Here is a 24,538-nt window from a genome sequence, read left to right on the forward strand (position 1 = left end):
GGGCCCCCAAGGCACCAGTTATGGGGGTGGCAGCAGGACTTGCTGGGAGCTTGGGGGTCCTGGGAACTCCCAGTGGTTTCTGGTGCTGTGATTTGGGGGCCGGTGAGCCCCATGCAAGGTCTGCAAGCAGGGGCACGTACGTGGGGATCATCCTTTGGGGAGTTTCTGCTTTTGCCTTTTATGCTTTTGGTTTTAAAGGCAAAACTCCCAATCTGTGCCCATTAAAATTGGTCAGTGGGTCAAAAGTAAGCAAGGGGTAGAGTGGCAGTGATTAGGTGTTAATCATCTGTTAGTGTTCTTAAACACCACCTTGTTCCAAAGAAGGTGGGGGGATGGCCTGTAAGAATACACTCAAGACAAGGATGGTGAGTGAGGCAGTCAGTGAATCAGGGCTGAGGTCAGAGCCCAGGGAGGTGTGTGTTCCTGTCCTGGGTGTTGCTGGCTGCATGTGGACCATCCCCTGACCCCTGGGAGTCTGAAGGGGCAGGTGCAGTGGGGACGGGCCAAGGGGCTGTGAGGGTGCAAAGCAGCAGAGCGGAGAGCCTGGGGTGGCCCAGCGCTCGGCTGTGGGGCCTGCGAGGCTTGCCCGGGGGCTGCGTAGCATGGATGCTGTGCAGGTGCTGGAGTCCCAGACCCCGGGCTCCTGGAGTCGGATGTGTGACGCGCCAAGGGCTGCTCCCCCCACAACCTGGTGCGTCCTGAGCCTGGCACAGCATCGCGCCGGCACAGACTGGGCTCCCAGCAGGGTTTGCTGAATGACTGACACCCTCAGTGCAAGCCAGTGTCCCGACACCTCAGTGCAGTCCTAGAAAGCGATTCCACGAGGGGCCAAATGCCCTTCGCTGCCCTGCCCTCAGGCTGGGGCGTGGAACGCCTGGACGGACGTGTCCTTCTCACCGAGAAGCAGACAAGGTTTCTTGCTGGAAAAGTAGCCCTTGAAAACTTCTCCATTGTGATAACTTGTTCTCCTTTGTCTTCACAGAGACTAATAGACAAGTCACGAGTAACCTGTGTCAAATGGGTTCCTGGTTCGGAAAGCCTTTTCCTAGTAGCCCACTCGAGTGGGAGCATGTACTTGTATAATGTGGAGCACACTTGTGGCACCACAGCCCCCCACTACCAGCTCCTGAAGCAGGGGGAGAGCTTTGCCGTGCACACTTGCAAGAGCAAATCCACGAGGAACCCTCTCCTCAAATGGACGGTGGGCGAGGGGGCCCTCAACGAGTTTGCTTTCTCCCCAGATGGCAAGTTCTTGGCGTGTGTGAGCCAGGACGGCTTCCTGCGGGTGTTCAACTTTGACTCGGTGGAGCTGCACGGCACCATGAAAAGCTACTTTGGAGGCTTGCTGTGCGTGTGCTGGAGCCCCGACGGCAAGTACATCGTGGCGGGTGGAGAGGACGACCTGGTGACCGTCTGGTCCTTTGGGGACTGCCGCGTGATTGCACGGGGCCACGGGCACAAGTCCTGGGTCAGCGTGGTGGCCTTTGACCCCTACACCACCAGCGTGGAGGAGAGCGACCCTATGGAGTTCAGCGGCAGTGATGAGGACTTCCAGGACCTTCTTCACTTCGGGAGAGACCGAGCGAACAGCACCCAGTCCCGGCTGTCCAAGCGGAATTCGACCGAGAGCCGGCCCGTCAGCGTCACGTATCGGTTCGGCTCCGTGGGCCAGGACACGCAGCTGTGCCTGTGGGACCTCACAGAAGACATCCTCTTCCCCCACCAGCCCCTCTCGCGCGCGCGGACACACACGAACGTCATGAACGCCACCAGCCCCCCTGCGGGCAGTGCCGGGAACAGCGTCCCCGCGCCCGGCAGCGCCGCACCGCCCCCGCTGCCGCGGTCCAACAGCCTCCCGCACGCCGCCGTCTCCAGCGCCGGCAGCAAGGGCAGCGTGGCGGACGGCGCCATCGCTGCCGGGGTCAGCAAGTTCGCCACGCTCTCGCTGCACGACCGGAAGGACAGGCACCACGAGAAAGACCACAAGCGGAACCATAGCATGGGGCACATCTCTAGCAAGAGCAGCGACAAACTGAACCTAGTCTCTAAAACCAAAACGGACCCGGCCAAAACTCTGGGGACGCCCCTGTGTCCTCGCATGGAAGACGTTCCCTTGTTAGAGCCGCTCATCTGTAAAAAGATAGCACACGAGAGACTGACCGTGCTAATCTTTCTTGAAGACTGTATAGTCACTGCTTGTCAGGAGGGATTTATTTGCACATGGGGAAGGCCTGGTAAAGTGGTAAGTTTTAATCCTTAATGCTGCACAGATCTAGAACTTGAATAGGTAGTGATTTTTTTCTTGCGGGAGGGGTGGGGTGTACAACGAATGTGAATGACACTTCTTATTCTTAATGTAAATCTAAATGCATCAGAGCCATAATTTTGGATACTGCATGCCATATAATTCCGAATCATTTGATAATTCACCGTAGAACGTTTAAAAAATATAATCAAACTAATTGCCAGCCAAGTCAGTCACCCTCCTGCGAGTATAGAGTCCCACGGTTAGCCTTCCTGTATTAGACTATTTCGATTTTAGGAAAATCATGCCAGTGTGGGGAAACAATGACTTTAAAATGCTAAAATTAAAATTTCTGCTTTAACTGGAATATTTTTGCTTAACTACTCAATTAGAATATTGTACACCTGATCAGAGTGTATGTTCAATACAGACGGCCATTAATTGTCATTTATAGTCCAATTTTTTATCTTAATCATAAACTGTTTAGGAATCTATGAAATTTAACTTTAGGAACAAAGTGTTCAGCAGGGTTGATTGATATTATTTTTACATTGTTCTGGCAATCCACAGAAAGAGAAGAGCCTTAATTTTTAAAACCCATTTTAGTCATTTTATGACAATTAAAATTGTTTAATAAACATCTTTTTTCAAAGAAGCAGTTTGTAGCACTTTGATTGAGATTCTGTGCATTGAATGAAGTACCCACGTTTCTCAGAGCCTGGACGGTTGCCATGGACTGCAGGCCAAGGGCGCCAGAAGTGCCTCTTGCCACACAGCCAGGGTCTTGCGTGGTGGATGTGACTTGCTTATGTTTTTTCCAGCAAGGGAAAGGAGCTTTTCTTTTCTTTCTTTTGTTTTTTTGTGGGGGTTTTGGTTGGGTTTTTTGGTTAGCTTTTTGTTCAGTGAGGCATATGACCGCAGGCCCTCGTGAGCCTCCTCAGCTCTGTTTTGTACAGGCCCCAGGGTTCAGAGAGCTTCCCGCCTCTCCCCTGTTTGGGTTTCACGTTCCCACAAGAGGCAAAAGGCAGGTGTAGCGTGTCAGTCTTCTGGATCGTGCTTGGAAGGCGCCCCATATCTGTGTCAGCGGCTTCCCTAGCACCCCCCCGACTTGGCTGCGCCCACTTCCAGGGGAAGCCGCTCTGTTTGACTTGATTCCTTAGCACGAGGATGAGCTGTGGGCGCAGTCGATTTTCGGTTCACTGTGGACGAGGTGGCTCTTGGAGCTGTATGTTCCATGTCGAGATGATGATGGTCTTAGTAGCTTATTTTGGTCACTTGGGTTTGTATTTCTGTTGTGTACACCTTTGTGATTAAATACAGAGACCCTGATCGTTTACACTGGTTTGAGTAGTGAATGCGATGCAGCAAAGTGCAGGCTTGGTTTCTCTGCGGCTTGAGACTCTGGCGCAGCAGCAGCTCTGGGCCCCCCCAGGTCCCCGCCGGCCCCCGCTGCCCTCGGTCAGGGCCGGAGCCCCGTCACTGTTTGGCTGGCGCTCCCTCATGAGGCAGTGTCTGTGACCCGCGACAGCGGAGGCGGTGTTCTTCTGCATGAGAACCACAGTCCATGGGAATGCTAACGTCTTGTCTGCCTTTAAGAGATGGCCCTTTGTTCCTAAATGTTAACTGAAGTCAGGTAGCAAAGGCAGCCATCCTTGCGGAGCATTTCAGCTTTGAGGCTGTCAGATGGGGAGAGGAGACCACACCCCGTGTGCAGGTCTGTGTGCCTGATATAGTATTAGTTCAGTGCCAGAGGCTTCTGAGGCACTGAGTATGCAGTTTGAGAATTCAGGACTTGATATTGGGCCCAAGTGAAGAGTGGCAGATGCAGGTAAGTGGCCTTGAGAGGGTGGGGGAAGGGACAGGCGGGCCATGTTGCTCTGGGGCGTTTTCTGGCTCCTCCCGCCTGTCAGTATCTGCCAGGCGCTCACCCAGGGTGGGCCTGTGGATGGGAGCGGGTTAGCAGGGGCAAGAGGAGGATGTTGTCGGTTTCTTAATAAACAAGCTGTGAAACGTGCTGCCGGAAGCCTGTGCCCATCTCCTCCACCCCAAACTTAAGAAACGTCGTCCCTGCACGGTTTGGGGTTTGGAACTTGGTCACAGACTCACTCTTGCAGTGTCTGCGGGTGAGTGTGCCCTCAATGTCTTGTCCGTACCCCGTCCGGGGCCCCAGCTGGGTGTCAGGAGCTGGGGAGGGGCTGGAAGGCCCAGGCTGGCTCTGGAAGGAGCAGGGCCCCCGGAGGCCCACCCTGCGCCTAGACAGCGGGCAGAGCCCTGCTGCTGTCAGGAGGACGGTGCCGGGGGCTCTCCGAGACCAGGACGAAAGTTGCTGGCGCTTCAGGAGAGGCCAGGGGCACGCAGCGCCTCCCCACTGCCCCCGGGTTCGTTTTCAGGGTCCCAGCTTCAGTGGCCTGGGGTCAGGAGGGTTTGCTTCAACTTTGAGGGGTTCCAACTGCGGGTGTATAAGGAGTAGTGGCCTGCTGAGGGGGTTCTAGGGAGTGGCCTTTGCAACTCTTCTCTCCAAACTTTGAGCTTCCTCACTGAAACTGTTCCATTTTTCAGCTTAAACATTATCCTGAGCAAAAACATCTTTTCTAACCTCACCTCTGGAATAAAACAGCTTTAGACAGAATCTGAGACAGCTCAGTTGGCACGATTTTCCATCACGCATTGAGATGCGTTGACGGAAAAGCACAGAAATAAAGCGCTCAGGGAGGCCCATAAGCCAAGACCCCCGAGTGTCGGGGGCTCTTCTCTGCCTGCCCTGCTCGGGCTCCCTCTTCTCAACCTTCTAGGAAACCCAGGACCTAGGGTCGCTTGGGTGATTCTGCCTTCTGAACCCCCAGGCCGCCCCAGCCCCTGCCCTTCTCTGCGTTTCTCCTCCCCTGGAGGACTGGAGAAGAAAGCCTTGGGAAAACCTTGCCTTCTTTTAAAAACAAATGTGTAAGAGGGAGTAGGCAGACTGTTTAAAAATAATCAGGAGCTTTGGGTCCTAAATTGACTCGCATTGTAGTGAAGAATCTTAAATTTCGTCTCTGTGCCGGACCTTCTAGCACTTTGGAAGGGTTCTCCTGTGAGCCCTTGACTTGGGGTTGAGGATAAACCTTAACGGAAGAACACTGAGGAGTGGAAATATGGGAACAAGTCACCACAGTTACGCTGTCCCAGACACCCAGAAGCAGGGAGGAACAGGGTGCTGCGAAGCCGCCTCAGTTCTCGGGCTTGCGCGCATCCTCAGCGTCCTGGCCCCTCGGGCCCGCAGCCATTTCTCCACTTCCTGAGGGAAAGAAGCTGTCGAGTATCGTGTTTGCACTGGAGTTGGTGAAGCTGTTTATCGATGTCTGCACTGGTGGATGAGGTTCTCGTCACCTCCTGTCAGAGGGAGGCCTTTGATTTCTTGGTGCAGAAGCTCAAAGGGTAAGGGGACACCAAGGGGCTGGCGGGGGGCTCCGGGGAAGGAGTCCTGTGAACACCCAAAGGCTACGTGAGTGGATCCAAGTGTCCGAGGAGAAACTGGCGGGAGGGGTCGGCTGGATTTCCCAGGAAGGGATGCATGTGGGGTCCCATCCTGTGTGGAGGGCCCGGCCCAGGGGTCCCCTGGATAGATCTTGGGGGGGCCCGGCCCTGGGCCCTGGATAGATCATTGGTGGGGGGCCCAGCCGCTGGCCCCTGTGCCTGGGGCCTGAGGTGAGGCGGTTGGCCTGCACAGGTGGTCCCGCTGTGCTGGGGTGTCCACTCCGGGGCTTGCCTTCTGCCACGTTCACTTGTAGGGCTCACGAGTGACCAGAGAGGTCTACCTCGGGGCCCTCAAGCAGGGTGCTGTCGCCCAGGCCCTCTCCTCGCCCAGCGCGCGCACCTGTCACGCTAGGCTGCTTGGGACTGTCCCCTGTTTGGGTCGTCAGGGGACTCAGCCCCACAGCCCCAGTGCTGGCCAGTGAGGAGGACAGGGATGGGGGCGGGGGGTCCGGGCTCACCTGCAGAAGCACTGGTACCAGCTGCTCCCGCTGAAGCTCAGAGCCAAGCTCACGGGTTCCCTCCAAGAGGGCAGCGGCCCCGCTGGTGCTGAGCCTTCATTCACTGCTGCGTCTGTCACAGGCACTTTGTGTCAGTTAACGTCGCCGTCTCTCAACTTAAATATGTGAAAGAAAGTGTTTCTGCATCTTTGGTTTCTGTATGCCTAAGCTTATTAAAGGTTACTGTGTTAGGTAACACTGTATAACATTGTATGAATATTTTACCTTTAACAAAGAAAAAATATGTATTTCCTTGTTTTTACATTTTCATCTGATTTCTTGAAAACTTGAATAAATTTCATAAAGAGCCTTCCTAAAAGGAAATGTTGGTAAATTAACTGTTGCAATAATTAATGAAGCTCTAATATCAGCATTGTTACTTTGTAATTTTAAGAAAATCATGCTTTTGTTTCATTGCCCTGGTGTTCAGCTGTCCCTTGTCACTGTGACAGCTAGAGACGCCGTTCTTGATATTCTGAAGAACTTTGGGGTTGTCCTCTGTATAATGACATTAAATAAACATGTGAATGAATTGTAAATATAGATAATTTTTAATAATCATATTCACATCTAAGCTTTAAAAAAAAAAAAACTCGGTGAACCAAAAAATGAAAAGCTTTTAAATGCTGTAACTTTAGGGCTCTGTTCATGTTTAGAGAACAAATAGCCCCAGGAATTTCTACCTCTTATTACTGGATTGAGTTTTTCCTAATTCGAAGCTTACTAAATGAAATGTTTGTTCTGACCATTGGAGGTATTTGTTGTTCTCTGTGACCTTTCTCTCGGCCGAGTGCCCCGTGGGGAAGGGCGTGGCCTGACTTTGCTGCGAGCTGGTGGCCGGTCTGTGCGGACGCTGTGGGGCCCCCCCGGCAGCCAGAGCTCCAGGTGGTGGCAGGCATGCTTCCGCAGCGGCTCTGCCCCGGCGGACTTGCCGGCTTCCTCCTCCGAGGATCGAACTGTTCGCAGGCGCTCTTGTCAGCGCCGTTGGGACCCCGGAGGCCCCCGGTGCAGAGGGAGCACCGTGAGTGGGCAGGGAGGAAGGGCCAGCCCCTCACCCTGGGCACTGGTACCTCCGTCTCTGGAAGCTTCTCAGCAAGAATTCCGGGCCTGGACCTGCACGTCCCGCCCAGGGCTCGCCCTCGTCGGGCCCTGGGAATCCCCACTCAGCTGGTGATCCCTGCCGTCTCTTGAAACATCTGGGCCTGGAACACGGGACGGGCGAAGCCTCAGGCCGCTCCCGCCTGGCCGCCTCTCCTCGGGGTGGGCGGCCGGCCCCCCTGGACTCCAGAACCCACCAGACAGTGTGGCCTCCTGAGAGTGGGGCCCTCGCCCGCCTTTGACTCGGAGCTGCCGGAGCGGGAGAGACGTCAGGTTCTCCGCCCTCGGTGTGACCTGCAGAAGCCAGACGCCGTCTCCTCGGCCCTGGAGTAGGTTTTAGGTCCTGAATTCTAGTAGGTTCATGGAAGTTCACAAAGACACAGGTGCAACATTTTGATCTTTTTAAAACCACTAGTTTTTACCTTGAAAAAATAAGTCCCATTTTTTCCTCCCGTGTGTGGCTGCCTGTTGAAACAGGCGACTCTGGACCAGATTCTGGACCAGCGGGCCTCTTTCTGAAAAGGGACAGGAAACCTCGGGGCCCCACCCCGTCTGGTCGGCAGCCTCTGCAGCCTTTGGGTGGAGGCCGCATGACTCCACTCGAGCTCAGAGGCTCCTGGAAGACGCGGAGGTCCGCAGACCAGAGGGAGTTTCAGAGGCGCAGTGGGTCACGGGCGGGAGCCTGCGGGCCGTGGGAGGGCCTCCCTTCCCCAGCACAGCTCCCACTGGAGCCCGTAACTGGGTATTCCCTCAGAATAGTCCCCTTTCCCCAGATGTCTGTAAACAGCATGGTCGTTTTCTCTGGGTGACTTTTCCCAGGTTGAGTGGCCTCTTTGGAGGAAGTGTGTCACCATCCGTGTGACCTGTCAGCGGGCAGGTCAGGGCTGCCCAAGGGGAGTTACCCCCTGAAGTCACGGTCGCAGGCCTTGGTGAGCGCTGGGTCTGGGGCAGGGCAGGTCCAGATGCCAGGGAATGGCCCAGAGGAGGTGCTGGCGGAGAGAGCCCCTCGCCGCCCCGCACCCGCGTCCTAAATCTGGCTTGTTGAGTGCAGGACCCGAGCCTCAGGCGCAGCGGCTCTGTCCAGCTTTTCTTTGGTTCTCATGCAACCGTCTGGGCAGCGGGAGTGGTGGGATTCTTGTGGCTGAATTAGGGAAATCGTATCCATAGCTCGAAGCGGCCCCGGGGGAAGGCAGCTGGGTGCTAGCTCTCATCACTTTTGTACCATCTCTGAAAGGGCCTCATTTTATGGAGACTCAACCCCATCTCTCGAGCCGGTAGGGCAGTTCAGGGGAGCTCCCGGCAGGCTGCCTCGGACCAGAGCCCCAGGGGTCGGCCTTCCAGGGTGGGTGCAGGCCCGCTCCGCAGGTGAGGCTGACCCAGCACTGGAGTTCCCCCCGTGCCCCTTTCCTTTGGGGCTCAGGAGGCTGCTGGTCTGTCTGCAGCAGGACCTGGGGCCAGTGTGCATGTCATGGTCTGGGCGGGGAGGGTGACTCGGAGAGTTGACTGACCAAGCCTGGACCAGTGCCACCGGCCCATCCACCGACCACCCCCTCAAGGGCCTGAGGGGCAAGACCAAGGTAGCCGTGGGGCAGAGGAGAGCCCTGCTGGGACCTGGGGAGGCTTCAGGACAAGGGCTGGCTCTCACCTGGGCCTCCGAGACCCTCATGCTCCCTTCTTGCTCTCGGGGCCTCCAATCTCAGCATCACCCCAAACAAAGATGTGTTCCATGGTTGTAAATCGTTTTTTAGCTGAAATGTTACTATTTCTATATATTCTTATGAAACAAGGTTTAATTCTATCAGTTTAGTATTATAATCAAACCCAAACTAAGAGCTGGGGTATTCTGATCAATTCTCATTGAATTGGATTCTGGGAATCTCAACAGGATTTCCTGGTGGCTTAGACGGTAAAGCATCTGCCTGCAATGCGGAAGACCTGGTTTCGATCCTCGGGTCAGGAAGATCCCCTGGAGAAGGAAATGGCAACCCACTCCAGTACTCTTGCCTAGAAAATTACATGGATGGAGGAGCCTGGTGGGCTACAGCCCATGGGGTCCTAAAGAGTTGGACACGACTGAGCGACTTCACTTACTTACTTAAACTAAGAGCTGGGGTATTCTCATCAATTCTCATACGAAATCGCTAGCAGGACTAAAGCGGCAACTCTGGTGAGACCAGATCGGCATGTTAGACTCAAGAGTTGCCAATACTCCTGAAGCCGGCTTCCTTCCTGGGGGCTGGTAGGATGGCTCGTGAATTCCAGGCTGGAGAGAGCTTGTGCTTCGGGGTGTTTGTAAAGCCCTTCCTTGCCAGCTGTCCAGTGTCTGGGGGACAGACTGGCAGCTACCTGGCTGTCTGGACAGCTGGACACCAGCAGGGTCTCTGAGGCCTGATGCTCTGTCCTCCTGAGAAAATCCTCAGGGAGGAGGCAGGCAGGACAGGCCACCCTCACGAGCGGCCCGAGGCAGCAGGGAGCGGGCCCTCCGAACCATGCTCTCAGCTCACAGGTCCAGCCGGCCTCCCCTCGGGAGTGGTCTGGAGTCTCTGACGGAGGCCCACCAGTGTGTTTTCCCTTTTTCTCACTGTCACCCAGTAACTAGCTTCTAGACTAAAGCACAGGCTTACAGAAATAAGGTGACTTTCCACATCCTCTTTGGAATAGTGTTCACAGACCTGGGAATTTGTAGCTTCAGTGTTGCAGTATGTGTAACCTTATTAATATATGAATGCCAGACTGTGAGGTGCATCCCAGTGAGTGAGGAAATGTGAGTGCTGGTGGTTGCATGAGGCTCAGCCCTCTCGGGTTCATCTTGAGCTCGGAGGGCCTCCTGCCCCCCGCCAAAGGGGCGCCGCCATCACCACCCTCAGAGAGCAGAGCAAACACCTTTTAAGAAATGCCACTAGGCTCTGTTTCTGGGGAACGCTGGCTCTGGGGGACAGGGCGCAGGCTCTGGGCCGCGCTTGGCAAGCTGGCCTGGGGGCTGGGGAACCCCTCGGTGGCCCCAAGCTGCAGCCCCTGGGGAGGGCAGTGAACAGCCCCTGCCCCCAGGAGGTGCCCCTCGCCTTTGTGCAGCGATGCTCAAAGCACCCAAGGCCCTGAGAGACCACCCTCTCGCCCTGGCCAGCCCTGCCCAAAGCGTGCCCGCCAAGCAGCTCAGCAGCCTCCCCCGAGTTAGGGACTAGATACACAGACATGGAGGGGGCCTGTGAGAAACGCTGGCTCCCAAACCGACAGGAGGCCGGGCGTGGGCCCGGGACGCTGCTGGAAGGGCTGAGTGACTGTGGCTGTCTCTGCCGCCCTGTGTTTTGCTGGATTAATGGAAACTGCTTTGTTTGCAGGGTTTACTGTCAGCCCCAAACCAGGCCACTTCTCCAGGTGGAACTGTAGTGTAGCGACCCCACGCCTGCTCGGACATCCTCACCCCGGTCCGCGTCTCGAGGGAGCAGCCACAGCGCAGTGCCGGCCGCGTGGGACCTTCAGCAGCGCTGTGTGGAGGGCAGGCCGCGAGGAGGAGCTCAGCGGGGTGCGGTGCTGCGCACCCCAACAAGTTGTTTCCGGTTTTAAACCGTTCTTTTGGGGTTGCAGTAAAAAATGAGAAATGAGGTTTTCTTGCTTTTTACTCTTAAAATACAATGTAATTAAAATGTTATATATATATATAAAATTATACATATATACATAGTGTAAAATAAAAATATTTCTTGGACAAGAAATCCCCTTAAATCCAACTGTTTATAAATAGTACTTCCCTGCTTCAGCACTATTTTTAATACTTTAGGTGGTCAGGAGACAACCTGGAATGCACTCATAAAAGTTGTTAAAGTTATTTCTTGTAATTCAGGAAGACATATGCTGCAATCATAGATTTTTAAAAATTGTTTGCACTTAAAATAGCTTAATGCTGTTAAAAAGTTATTTTGAATATGGGTGTAGTGGACCGCCAAGGTATGGCACAAACATGCCCTTTTTTAATCTGTTAACATTTATTTTAATACTCTCGTTCCAATGCAGTCAGCTCTGTATTATACATAAAATAATGTAAGTCTGCAGTTGGGGAAAGGGTCACTTCAGCAAGTAATTTTCATCATTTAAGAGTAATATTTCTAATTCACACAAAGTTACTATTAAAGCTATCTTGAATATACCACTCGTCTGTCTTCTGTTAAACTGGCTCTAGCTTCACTGCGTTTCTGTTGTTGAGGTGCTCAGGCCACATCCCTCGAGGCTCTCCAGCCAGTGAGATCAATTTCAGGCAGCTCTTGAACCCGCGGCTCACCTGGGGAGATCGCTGCTTCTTGCCACGTCCCCATCTTCAGCCGTGGTGGGCCGTGGTACGTGGGTGCCAACTCTGGTTTCAGCGAACCATTTTCTCCTTACAGCTTAAAGCCCACGAACCCACCTTCTGTCGCTGAGAGATCTCACCCGCAACTCTCTACAGTTGTGTGTGAAAATGCTTTGTTACCCATCCGGTGAAAAGGCTAATGAGATGACTTGGGACTTTGATTTGGTTGAAACCAGCTGGTGAGCAGCTCTGAGCATAGGTCAGGCCCACACCTGCGTGCAGACTCTACAGGTGACTAGAGTAATAACAGTGTGTAGCTGCCAAGCCGAGACCCTTTTGTCAAATCATACACAGTTGCGCCCTCTTCTGAAGGCCTTTATTCAGTCAGGCTCTAAACCATGGTGCCTAAAACACATTTCTCAGAGATCCCAGTAAACCAGGGGCACGTCCGAGTGATGTCAGCTAGAAAAGATGCGAACACACTCCACTCACTCCCCTGCCATCATCTGCGTGAGCGTCCCCACAGGATCACACTGCTGGGTGCGGGAAAACTCATCAGCGCAGTCTTGCTCCCTTCCCGAGAGGAGAGGAGGAAGGTTGGGGAGCCAGCTCTCCACCGCCGCCTCGCCGCACAGCAGGTCGGGTCTATGTGCACAGAGACTACCGGCGCTCGGGCAGCAGGGCAGGTGGCCGCCTGTGCCCCGGAGGCCTGGCCAGTGCCGGCCCACGGGGCGTAGAGCCCTGGAAGGCGGGGGGCCCCTGGGGCAGCAGGACTGTGCTCCTCAAACCCGGAAGAGCAGGCCCACCTGCTGACACCAAAAGGGGAGCCCCCTGGGGGCCCAGGGACTGCACAGCCCCACCCGGGAGCCCAGCCCAGCGCCACACTGGGGGACAGGTGCAGAGTCACTGCACGGAGCCCTTCACATCTCTGTATTTAAAGTGGGTCACGATGCCCCTGAACTGCCCTTAGAGCTGCCCTCGCTCCGAGCAGGCCCCATCCCCAGCCGCTCCCTCATCTGCTGAGCCCTCGGAGCCCCTGGCACCTGCCCCCACCCTGGACATGGACCCTGGGTCCTCTGCCATTCTCCACCCAACGCCACCCTCACACGGGAGGGCCCTGAAGCCAGCCCCTCCCCCTGCTCCCGGGCCCCATGAAACACCAGCCCCCTGCCCCCCTCCCTTGGGCCCCGTGAAACGCCAGCCCCTTGCCCCAGCCCCGCTGTCCGTCCCTCCTGCCCACCCCCCACTTTCCGCAGCCACCGCTGCTCTGCCCTGCCCCTCCCCCCCACCAGGGGAAATAGGTGTCTTCTGCACCGACTTACTGCCCTGGGGCCGCGTGCTGGCCTAGGCGCTGCCCTCAGGAGGTGATCAGGTGAGCCGGGTGCTGCGCCCGTCTCCCCAGCAGAGCCAGTGCCCCTGAAGCGCCCACAGAAGTCAGGATAAAGGACGGTCAGGACACACGTGCAACTCGGCAAACAGGAGGACACCGTGAGGACAGCTTACTCTTTAATAAAATCAGGGGTTCCGGTGGTAAAATCTGGAAGCTGAGCTGTGCTAAACACGAGCGCTGATGGACTCCAGGCACGCGGAGCCCGCAGTGAAGCCAGCCTAAACAACACATCATGACAGTATAATCTCTCTCTTCTGATTCATACAAAAGTTACAAAATATCCCTGCCCCGAACCCTTACGTTATGGAAATGAAGTAAAACCCTAGGAGGAGACGGTTTTGCAGCTGTATTAGACTGGAACACAGTCAAGCCGCTCTCTGGACACGGCTGTCCTGGCCGGCGGCTCCAGGCCGAGGCCGTGGTGCGGGTCTGGGGGCGGCGCTCCTGGGACAGGACGCCCGGCCCTGGGAGCCCCTGCCCGCTCGCGGGCGCAGTGGCGGGGAGCCAGCCCGAGCAGGGCGCTGCGGCGCTCAGTAGCCCCCACCTCTGCGCTCTATCGTGGGCAGGCGGTACTGTTTCAGGCTGGGCTTGATGTCCTTCTGCGTGTCTGTCTGTCAGAGAGAGGGACAGACACTCAGTGGGGGCCAGGGTGGGCGGGAGCACAGGGTAGGGGGCTGCGGGACGCCCACCTTCTGGGCCGCGCCGACGCACTTCAGGGGTCTCAGCAGAGGCACCTTCGGGAGGAACACTGACGGCAGGGCCGGGCTGGAGTAGGAGGCCAGCTTGGCCCCTCCTGACAGCTTCAGCCTGGGCAGCTCCATCAGGTAGGCCGGCCCCGGCCTCTGGGGGTGGTTCTCCTCTGGCCTCGGGGGCTGTTTCTAGAAACGGGAGAAGGCCAGATGAGCGCAGGATGCCAAGCCCCTTGCGGGAATTAGGCAGGGCAACGGGGGCGCCCTTCCTGCTCCTGCCCCGCACAATTCTGGGCCATGAAGTGTTACCACACGGTGACTGGACAACACACACCGTGTCCCAGGCAGAAACTCAGGGGGCCGCTCCCAGGCCAGGCCTGCGTGGACGGCGGTGGGGGTGCGGGGTGCAGGGTGCGGTCTCGCTTCCTGCTCTGACCCCTGGGGTTGGCCGCGTCGCCTGCAGCCTGCTTCTGTGTGGCCAGTGAGCTAATGGGTTTCACAGCTTTTAATGGCTGAAGAAAATTTCACGGCATGCGAAAACTGTATGAGGCATGGGCGCGGTCGCCTCCTGGAGGAGCACACGGGCCGGACCTGGGGTCCCGCTCTCTGGAGGGCAGCCTGGCCGCAGGGACACCTGCGTCCTCGGCCCCCGGCAGATGGACCCTCAATAAACGGCAGCCGGGCAGTCACCACAGAGCTCGGTGCCTGCCCACAGCTGTGAAGGGGGCTCGGGGCCTGAAGGGAAAGGTGAAGCTCTCACAAGGAGAAGCCACAGCTGCTAAAAGCGTGCGCAGCAACCGCTGGTGGCCCGCTGCTCCTGCAGGGCTCAGCAGCCAAGGGGTCACCTGGCCAGGGGTGGCTTCCCTGCGCCCCCAGCTAGGGTGGTCTGAGGGACACGACAAGGTGACCGGCGCTGGGTCTGGGTGCAGCCTGGCCCTGGGGGTGGGAGGACCCGCCCCGCAAGGCTGTGGAAGGAGCTGATGGGCAGCAAGGGCGGGGGCCATGGGAGCCGGTGCCCACCCCCGTTATGTGCAGACGCTGTCTGGCTTGGTGGCAGGTCGATGACGGCCCCTCCAGGGGGGTGGGGGCCCTCCAGGGCGTCTGTGTGGGAGACACGGGGGTGCCTGCAGCCGTTGGCTCCCCCGGTCACAGAGTACCTGCTTCCGGCCCTCCTGCGCCGTCTGCCAGGTGCTGCTGAGCTCTGGGGCCGTGGGGCACTCGGGGAAGGGAGCAGGGGCCTTCCACCTGGCCCTCGCCAGCGCCTGCTTCTCAGCCGCCCTGTGGGGAGCACAGAAGGGCGCCTCTGTTGAAAACCCACCGTGGCGTCTGCCGCCTCCGCTCCCCTGCCTCGCTCACACACATCTCACCCACTGACTGCCAGGGAGCTCACCCCTTCTCTGCATCAGCCTGACAGCCTCTGGGCTCCACACAGAGGGGTGGCCAAGTGCCCCGGCGCAGGCACTGCCCACGTCGGGCACCACCCAGCTCACTCTGGAGCCTCACAGCGAGCAGGCTCACCCCACTAGCCCCTTCTGCTCCGACTCCCTGGGCTGAACATTGGAGCCTTGACCTCGACTGAAAGGCGGCCACAGGCCCTCCTCCTACCCTCCCTGATGCCACTAGCCTCCTTTCGGGAAAAAGTGCTGAAGAGGAGCGAGGGGTGGGTTCCCAGAGGTATGGGCACTGTTCCTGGGACCACCTTACCCCTCCATGTCCCCCCGGCCCCCGCGCCCCCTCACCCGGCCCCTCCACGCCCCGCCCCCCGGCCCCTCCACAACCCCTCCCCAGCCCCCCTGCCTCCCCCACCCCTCCGCACCCCCTCTCCAGCCCCTCCACATGCCCCCCGGCCCCTCCACATGCCCCCCCGCCCCTCCATACCCCCTCCGCGTGCCCCCCGGCCCCTCTGCGTGCCCCCCGGCCCCTCCACATGCCCCCCCGCCCCTCCATACCCCCTCCGCGTGCCCCCCGGCCCCTCCGCGTGCGCCCCAGCCCCTCCACATGCCCCCCCGCCCCTCCACACCCCCTCCCTGTGCCCCCTGGCCCCTCCGCGTGCCCCCCGGCCCCTCCGCTTGCCCCCCGGCCCCTATGCACCCCCTCCCCAGCCCCTCCGCTTGCCACCCCGCCACCCCCCCGCCCCTCTGCGTTCCCCTTGGCCACAGCAGGGCGCCCACCTCTGCTCCTGGAAGTAGGGGTGCTGCAGGGCCTGGTGGGCAGTGACTCTCTCGTCGGGGTCATAGGCCACCATGGCATGCAGGAGGGAGAGGCATTGCGGGGACAGACTGGTGGTCAGTAGAGGTATCCCTGATCCCTTTTTAAAAGGAAAATCAAAACTCATAGCTCTCGACCTGCATTAAAAGCCCAATGATAATAAACTGTCACGCCGCCATTTAGAGCACGTGGCCGGTCCAGCGTCAAGACTGCACAGGGGCCTGCGCAGAAGGGAACAGCTCACGATCTAACAGTGGGGCGGGGAGGCACAGCGGCATCCAGACCCCGCGCAGAGAGGCGCTCAGGGAGCCGCAGCCCTGGGCTCCGCTGCCGCCGCGTGCCCCGGGCAGCGCTGGCCCCAGGACAGGGGCGGTCTCTGCACTGCCACTGGTTTTCCTGTGAACCGAAAACTGCTCCGTGACATTCAATCTGTTTGTAAAACAGGTGTGTGTGTGTGAAATCTCATACTCTAGAGATAAGAAACCTTTCCCTTGGAAAGACTAATAGCACATTCCCACCAGAGAAGGAAGTAAAATTTAAAACAAGAACAAGACTCCAACAGAGTTGTCATCTCCCTACCTTCCTAGCATCTGGGAGCTGCTGGGTGCTGCCCACCCCTCACGTCGCCGGGGACCCTCAAGAGCCCGGCTCCCCCAGGTCGCCGCCCAGGGGTCAGTGTGGCAGGGCGCCGGGCGGAGCTGCCCCAGGCCAGGCGTGCGGCCTGTGCTGGGAGCCGTCCTCACCCGAGACTCCGAGGTCCTAGTGAACCCCCCAGGGACGCCTCTCCACTGCCTGGGCCGAGCGGGCTGTGTTGAGGCCGTGGGGAACGGCAGCGGGGCGAGCCCTGGGGCGGGGGCCCGGGGCCTGCACTCACTGCTTGAACTTGGTGAGGGTCTTCTCAGGAGGCGAGCCCATGACGTCGTGGATCCTGGAGATCTGGTCCAGTTCGTTGGCTCCGGGGAAGAGCGGCTGCAGGCTGGGCGGGATCAAGGCTGCCATCAGGGCCCCGACCCTCCCGGCGGCAGAGGGACCTCCAGCACGCACCCCGCCCACCCCCGCCCCGGGCCTTCCTCCTCCACTGTCCCCACGTCGGAGTCCTAAGGCGCAGAGCCCACTCCCGAACCTGCACAGACGGGTCTCCACCAACTTCGAGAGGAAACCCCCAGGGCCTCTCGCCGCGGGGGAGCGCTGTCAACAGCAGTTCAGGCTGGGTCAGGCCAGACTGCGTGGACAAATGAGGTCCACAGAGTGTTTCGGTTTCAGAGCCTTCACAGACTTGGGAGTCATGGATAAAAGGGCTCTGGCGCCTCTCACCTCCCTCCAAACTGGCTCAGGCGACTTTGTGCTGTGCCCGACTCTCTGCGACCCCCGTGGACTGTAGCCCCCAGGCTCCTCGGTCCAGGGGATTCTCCAGGCAAGAGTACTGGAGTGGGGTGCCATGCCCTCCTCCAGGGGAACTTCCTGACCTGAGGACTGAACCCGGGTCTCCCACATGGCAGGCAGACTCTTTACCATCTGAGCCACCAGGGAAGCCGAGGGACTTAAGTACATGAGAAAAGACCATCTGTTGTAACTATAGCATCAGTGAAACCACAAGTCTCCTTTCCAAAAATAACAGTTACTTATCAACAGGAAGGTCTAGAGTCAGAAGCTGCACCCTCAAGGGCCTGTGCGTGTACCAAGGGGTCAGTGGAGCAGGTGGCCATGGATGCCCTGGGTCCTCCTGCCTTGCTGGGTACTGTTCTGACCAGCGTCACTCTGACGGAAATCACCCCTCCCACACCCTGGCCCCGTCCTTCCTGACCCGCTGGAGCAGGAGGGTGCGCCCCCCTCCTCCTTGCCCGGCCTCTGCTGTGGCCTTGCTCTGTCCAGCGGTGGAGCCGAGGCTGGGGTGGGGGCAGCACGCTCAGGGTTAGAGCGCTCTAGACTCCAGCTCCTCCTCACCCCGGGGCCTGAGCGCCCACGGGAATGACTGAACTCCGAGGGCAGGCTAGGGGGCATGGCCCCCACTCCCCATGGCAGGCCCCACACAGGGCAGGAAGCATGCCCTGGCTCCATTCCTCCGCGGGCTTCACCGGTTCTACTGCTGATGAGGCCACACGGAGAGGCCCGGCCACCCGAGGCCCAGCGGCCGGTGGGAGAGAAGTAACTGACAGTGTTCCGCCCTCCACGCTGGGCAAGCAAGGAGAGCGTTCCGGCCGCTTCTTGTCAGGTTCCAGGGCAGCCAGGACACCAGAAGGGCTATTCCAGGGGCACAGGAGAGGGTGCAGGGGGGGCCTGGCGGGAAGCCACTGGCTGCGCCCCCCGGGGCCCAGCGTACCTGGCCATCTCGTAGAGCACGCAGCCCGCGCTCCACAGGTCCATCTTGAAGCCGTAGCAGCCGTCGGTGAGGAGGCACTCAGGGGCCCGGTACCAGCGGGTGGAGATGTACTCGGTGTACGGCTGCTTCGAGTAGACGCTCCGGCACGACCCGAAGTCCCCGAGCTTCAGAACATCCCGCTGCGAGCGGGGAGACACGGGGACAGGGAACGTCTCACCAAGCAGCGACCGTCACGCGGGCCATTCCCAGCGCTGGCGCGCTAACACAAGGGCGCCTGGCGTCTAAACGAGCTTGTAGACCATAGAGTGCTGGCTCTGTAAGCATCTGAAGCTGCTGCTCTGTAAGCATCTGAAGCTGCCTCTCTGTAAGCATCTGAAGCTGCCGCTAACCCATGAGCAAGTGGGGTCTCTATCCAGCGGATCACATTTACAGAGATTCTGGCTGTGTTTTATAGACATTTCAAAACGTCTGCAGATCGTCTATGGGCTGTGCATATGTTTAAGTCACAGAGTAAGTCTACAGATGAATTCTATACCCTGGTCATATCCCCCATTATGCCTCAAACAAGTTTCAGGGTATTTCCTCCCTCTTCATCTCTCACACTCAAGTCGTAAAATGCATGCTGTCAATAAACATGAAGTCTCTGGTAGGCACCTGCAGCTACGGCCCACGTTAAACAGCACTTCTCTCGGCCACATGATGAAGAGACCTACACTGACAGCCTCGTACCTCTGTCCCCGTTCCCGATATATTCAACAAAAATTAAGGCAGATAAAAAGGCAAGAAAAAACAGTCTGAAGAGGCACAGCATGCATCAAAACCAGACTCAGATACGGCACAGGTTTTAGAATTTTAGAATCACCAGACAGGAAATTAAAAAAACAAACAAACTATGATTAATTTAAGGGTTCCAGGGGAAAAAGAAGACAGCATGCAAGTTCAGGTGGGCGACGTAAGAAGAGAGATAGAAACCCTAAGAGAAAAATCAAAATAAAACATCAGAAATAAAAAACACTGGAACAAAAATTTTAAATGACTTTGATAGGTTCATCAATAGACTAAACAGTCAAGGAAAGAGTTAGTGAGCTTGAAGACATGCCAACAGGAAACTTCCCAAACTGAAATGCAAAGCAACCGAAGAACATCAGAAACAGAACCAGCATCCAGGAGCTGCGAGACAACTTCAAAAGCCGTGGCACACACACTACAACGTGGACCAATCTCAGAGAAACGCGGCTGAGTGAAAGAAGTCGGATCACAGAGGGGTATGTACCATGTAATTCCATTTACAGAACATTCTAGAAGACACACACTAATTCTGTTATGACAGAAAGTCAGCTTGTCTTTCCTGGGGACAAGGAACAGGAAGACAAAGGCTACCAAAGGCAAGAGGAAGCTTCTGGGGGCAGCGGCTTTGCTTGGCAACTGGGATGGTTTCATGGGTATCTACAAATGCCCAAACCTAACAACTTGTACACTTAACACATGTACAGTTTAAGGGCTTTTGAGTGAGACAGATCTGAGCTCAAATCCTGCCTCTTCCCCTTTTATATTTACAGCGTTTAGAATAATTTATCAATAAATGGAGTTAATTTTTATACACAGTATATAAGAAGGGTGCCTTTTTCCAGACGTACAGTTATGTTGATGGCATTTATTAACGATTTTTTTTTCCAAACTGGAAGGGAAAAAAAAATATAACAAACATGACCTCCATTGGGATTGAAAGCATATCCAGTGAAAAGTTTTTATATTCTGTCTTCATTCTGATATCAATTTTTCATATAAAAATTCTTACCTTTACTAATATATTTTCTGGTTTTACATCTCTGTGAAATATTCCATTTCTGCATTCAACATGAAAAGAAGGACAGAATTAATTGTACCTCACTCAGATTCTTTCACACTGCATTTTCTAATGAATGGTAACGCATTTTATTAATCCGAAAGCCTCAAGTCTCCACGTGCATACCTGTGCATGTGGTCCAGGGACTTACAGAGCTGGTACATATAGAGCGCAATCTTTTTCTCTGATATCGGGTGTCTTCTTCCTGTGCAATCAAGGAAACAGCCAAATATGGTCACCAATATCCCTGTTTTTTAAAGAAAACACAATCCATTTTTAATAATGTGCAAGAATTTCTAATTTTCTCAGTGAAAACCAGAATGGAATAGTTCTAGGAAATATGCAGTCCATCTACAAAATATGCCGTGTAGAATTCTACACACCGACAGGATTTCATCCAGAATCGCCCGGCCCCAGGCCTTCTCTGCAATGAGAAAGGTGCTGGGCGGTCAGCCAGGGGCACTCGGTCTGGGGGCCTCCGCACAGGCTCAGGAAGGCCTGCAGGGCACACTCCTCCACACTGGGACTCGAGCTGGCAGGCCACATGCGTGCATGCGCCCTCAGCCATGTCCCACTCTGCGACCCCATGGACTGCAGCCCGCCAGCTCCTCTGTCCGGAATTTACCAAGCAAGAATACTGGAGTGGGTTGCCATTTCCTGTTTCAGGAGATCTTCTCGACCCAGGGATCGAACCTGTATCTCCTGTGTCTCCTGCACTGGCAGGCAGGACAGGTTCTTTACCGCTGTGCCAACCTGGGAAGCCAGAGATGGCAGGAGTCAGCTGCAAATCCAGCATTTTCCTCAGCTTCCTGTCTAGATGGAGATTTCCGTCTTTAAGGGAATAGATCACAGTTTCTTTTCTTTTTTTTCTGCTGCACTTCCCGGCATATGGGATCTTGTTTCCTGGCAGGGACTGAACCGGCGCCCCTCGCAGTGGAAGCGTGACGTCTTAACCACTGGCCACCAGGGAAGCCCCAGAAATACGTTCTCTTAACTGAAGAAGACCAATGACCGAATTGCACAGCCCACACACTCCTTTCACAAAAGGGAGCAGTCCCTGCCACCGCTGACCAGGCCCTGCAGCACACCGGGCACCCATCCACACAGCCTGCAACCTACATCCTCCTCACTCCTGCACTGTCCATGATGTTCTAGAACCCCGCACATCACACTCCAGTCCCACGGAGTACTGCGGGCCATGGGGTCCCAAAGAGTCGGACTTGGCTTAGCAACTGAATGACGACCAGTAGCACAGACACCTGCGTTCTTGAAGATGTCATATTTTATTTGATTTTAATCTCAGAGGCCTGTGTTTCTAGGTTATTAGGCTTTAAATATGAGAAACACACACTCTCACCTAACAATTCAGAGAGCCAACACGAGCACACGGCCCACTTGACATTTTTGGTCCTAAGTTTGCAATTTCTGTTGAAAGATTAATGTTTTCTTTTTCTCGCATAACAAGAATGTTTATGTTAATCATAGAAAGTAACAATTCATAAAATGTCTAAGTGGAGTGAATTTTTCCATGTCATCTTTTTATTCTGTTTCACATCAGTTTTCCACAATTTAAAAGAATTAAAACCAAGACTGCGGGCTTCCCACAGCTTGAGGAACTCTGTAATTTTATCGATCATCTGTACAAAGGTGAGAAGAAAGCAAAATTTCCGCTCTCTGTCACCCGTGAGGCTGGCTGAAGCGTTGTCAGGCTCTCTCCCCTCTGTCCTCGCTGCCACGGATGAGGCGGGCTCCCCAGACCCCGGGGGCAGACCCCCCCCGGCTCAGGGCCCCCAGTCCCTCAGGGCCGGTGAAGGCAGTGACTGCTCCCCATCCCCGCCGGGCACATCCGGTTCAGCAGCTCTGCGGTGGGGCCCTGAAAGCTGCCTTTCCAACGAGTGCCCAGAACCAGCTGCAGGGCCTGGCTGCGCGCCTTGGGAACCACGTCCCACGCCTCGCTCTCGCTGCTGGGACGCCCCCGCCCCATCCCCTTCTCCCGCTTCCAATCGTGCTCACACCGCTCTGTTCCTAGAAGCACCCTTCCCAGCCACAGCCACACGGCCACATCCTAGTTACAGCATAAAGCTGTCCTCACATTCATCAGAACCTGAACTCAGGGAAGGTGGCCTCTTTCAGGGAAAGTCTACTTCATCCAATCTTTATAATCGCCCAGGGATCTCCCATCAGGCAGATTCCAAGGCCCAGGCCTAGACCTAGGGAATCACTAGGGATCTCCCATCAGGCAGATTCCAAGGCCCAGGCCTAGACCAAGGGAATCACTAGGGATCTTTCATCAGGCAGATTCCAAGGCCCAGGCCTAGACCAAGGGAATCACTAGGGATCTTTCATCAAGCAGATTCCAAGGCCCAGGCCTAGACCAAGGGAATCACTAGGGATCTTTCATCAAGCAGATTCCAAGGCCCAGGCCTAGACTCAGGGAATCACTAGGGATCTCCCATCAGGAAGATTCCAAGGCCCAGGCCTAGACTCAGGGAATCACTAGGGATCTCCCATCAGGCAGATTCCAAGGCCCAGGCCTAGACCAAGGGAATCACTAGGGATCTCCCATCAGGCAGATTCCAAGGCCCAGGCCTAGACCTAGGGAATCACTAGGGATCTTTCATCAGGCAGATTCCAAGGCCCAGGCCTAGACCTAGGGAATCACTAGGGATCTTTCATCAGGCAGATTCCAAGGCCCAGGCCTAGACCAAGGGAATCACTAGGGATCTTTCATCAAGCAGATTCCAAGGCCCAGGCCTAGACCAAGGGAATCACTAGGAATCTTTCATCAAGCAGATTCCAAGGCCCAGGCCTAGACTCAGGGAATCACTAGGGATCTCCCATCAGGAAGATTCCAAGGCCCAGGCCTAGACCGAGGGAATCACTAGGGATCTCCCATCAGGCAGATTCCAAGGCCCAGGCCTAGACCAAGGGAATCACTAGGGATCTCCCATCAGGCAGATTCCAAGGCCCAGGCCTAGACTGAGGGAATCACTAGGGATCTTTCATCAGGCAGATTCCAAGGCCCAGGCCTAGACTCAGGGAATCACTAGGGATCTCCCATCAGGCAGATTCCAAGGCCCAGGCCTAGACCGAGGGAATCACTAGGGATCTCCCATCAGGCAGATTCCAAGGCCCAGGCCTAGACCAAGGGAATCACTAGGGATCTTTCATCAACCAGATTCCAAGGCCCAGGCCTAGACTCAGGGAATCACTAGGGATGTTTCATCAAGCAGATTCCAAGGCCCAGGCCTAGACCGAGTGAATCACAAGCAGGCGGGGGGCCAGGAGTCTGACCGTTCACTGCTCTCTGCCCCCAGTGCAGGACTCTCTCCCTTCCTCCCGGGCCAGCTCCCTCTACCCATTCGTAGCCGTAGGGGCAAGGCTGTGACTCCTTCCCATCTCTCCGTGGGAATCCCTGTCTGCACATGGCGGCTCCCAGGGGAACAAGGAGCCCGCCTGAGCCACAGGCACCACTGGTCTGAGCAATCAGAGTCCACGCCCTCGACAAGGAGGATGGACTGTCGACTTTCAAAAGTATTTCCCCCCCCAAAAAGATCCTTAACTTTCCGGGCGCGAGATGGTATCTGGTTCCCACCAGATTCTTGCTCACAAACACCTTGAAGCAGACAAAATACTGTGAATAAAACACCCTGAGGTTCTTTGTATGACCCTTTACTGAAGCCAGCAGACTGCAAACAGTATTTCCCTGGCTCACTGAGCCAAATTAATTATTCCAAGATAATTTTTTACCAAACATTCTCATTAAGAAGGCACTTAATGAATGTCACACATAACACCAGCAATGTAAAAGGTCGGAAGTGGACACAGTGACTAGCTGTGGCCTCCAGTGTAGCCGCGCTGAACCAGGCAATCTAGCACACACGCCCCTCCCACGAGAGGCCCCGTCCCCGGGCTGCGGCTGGCTCTCCGGGTCAGCCTCCGAGGTGCCTGCCGGGCCACAGTCTGCACCTGGGCCCAGAGGCTAGGCCCCCAGGCAGCGTGCAAGCACGTGTCTACCATTGGTGTTTTCCAAGAGAGAGCCCTGCAGGACAGCACGTGGTTCTCAGAGAAGCTGGAGGTCCCGACAGGCAGAGCATAGCAGGCGGGCTGTCAGACTCAGCATGGAGCCGGAGCCATCACCAGCACCCCTCTCTCAACAAGACCACATTCAAGGAGGCCTCCCCGCTCTGCTCTTTGCCTTCTGCTTTGTTTCTTATTTATTTTTTGGCCATACTATGCAGTATGTGGGATCTCAGTTCCCTGGCCAGGGATGGAACCCACACCCCTGGCACTGAAGCACAGTCTTAACCACTAGACAGCCAGGGAGGTTCCCCAGCTCTGTTCTCTGAAGCCGGCTCATCTCAGGCAAGTGCTCTAACTTCTTGGAAGCTCTTTTCCTCATCTCTGGAGCGGAGCTGAGCTCCCAGCACAGGGACGAGCCAGTGCAGAC

The 24,538-nt window shown here is 56.2% G+C and overlaps 2 protein-coding genes across 16 annotated transcripts in view; one reads left to right on the forward strand and one right to left on the reverse strand.

The window, feature by feature from the left end:
• Positions 1-11,497, forward strand: part of WDR20 (WD repeat domain 20) — a 66,535-nt gene extending 55,038 nt beyond the window's left edge. For 5 of the 11 annotated variants that reach the window (XR_011250308.1, XM_069559536.1, XM_069559538.1 and 2 more), the window contains one exon: positions 1,242-2,897. Coding sequence is in view for 10 of the 11 variants with exons in the window: in XM_069559536.1 (XP_069415637.1) it covers positions 1,322-2,260 (939 nt within the window). In the remaining variant the exon portion in view is untranslated. Of the gene's footprint in view, positions 1-982; positions 2,898-10,691 lie in introns of those variants that run through there. The other 6 variants (XM_069559544.1, XM_069559533.1, XM_069559534.1 and 3 more) reach the window with 4 other exon arrangements.
• Positions 11,498-13,128: 1,631 nt separating this feature from the next.
• The window catches only part of MOK (MOK protein kinase), a 44,230-nt gene continuing 32,820 nt past the window's right edge, over positions 13,129-24,538 (reverse strand). For 4 of the 5 annotated variants that reach the window (XM_069560410.1, XM_069560414.1, XM_069560415.1 and 1 more), the window contains 8 exons: positions 20,215-20,293; positions 20,041-20,089; positions 18,243-18,421; positions 16,797-16,898; positions 15,886-16,059; positions 14,872-14,992; positions 13,715-13,903; positions 13,129-13,636 (listed from right to left, as the gene is read on the reverse strand). In XM_069560410.1, coding sequence (XP_069416511.1) covers positions 13,556-13,636; positions 13,715-13,903; positions 14,872-14,992; positions 15,886-16,059; positions 16,797-16,898; positions 18,243-18,421; positions 20,041-20,089; positions 20,215-20,293 — 974 coding nt within the window. In that variant the 3' untranslated portion in view covers positions 13,129-13,555. The remainder of the gene's footprint in view (positions 13,637-13,714; positions 13,904-14,871; positions 14,993-15,885; positions 16,060-16,796; positions 16,899-18,242; positions 18,422-20,040; positions 20,090-20,214; positions 20,294-24,538) is intronic. The other variant, XM_069560411.1, reaches the window with a different exon arrangement.

This window comes from Ovis canadensis, chromosome 18, assembly GCF_042477335.2.
Source record: "Ovis canadensis isolate MfBH-ARS-UI-01 breed Bighorn chromosome 18, ARS-UI_OviCan_v2, whole genome shotgun sequence".
In the NCBI taxonomy this organism is placed as follows: domain Eukaryota; kingdom Metazoa; phylum Chordata; class Mammalia; order Artiodactyla; family Bovidae; genus Ovis; species Ovis canadensis.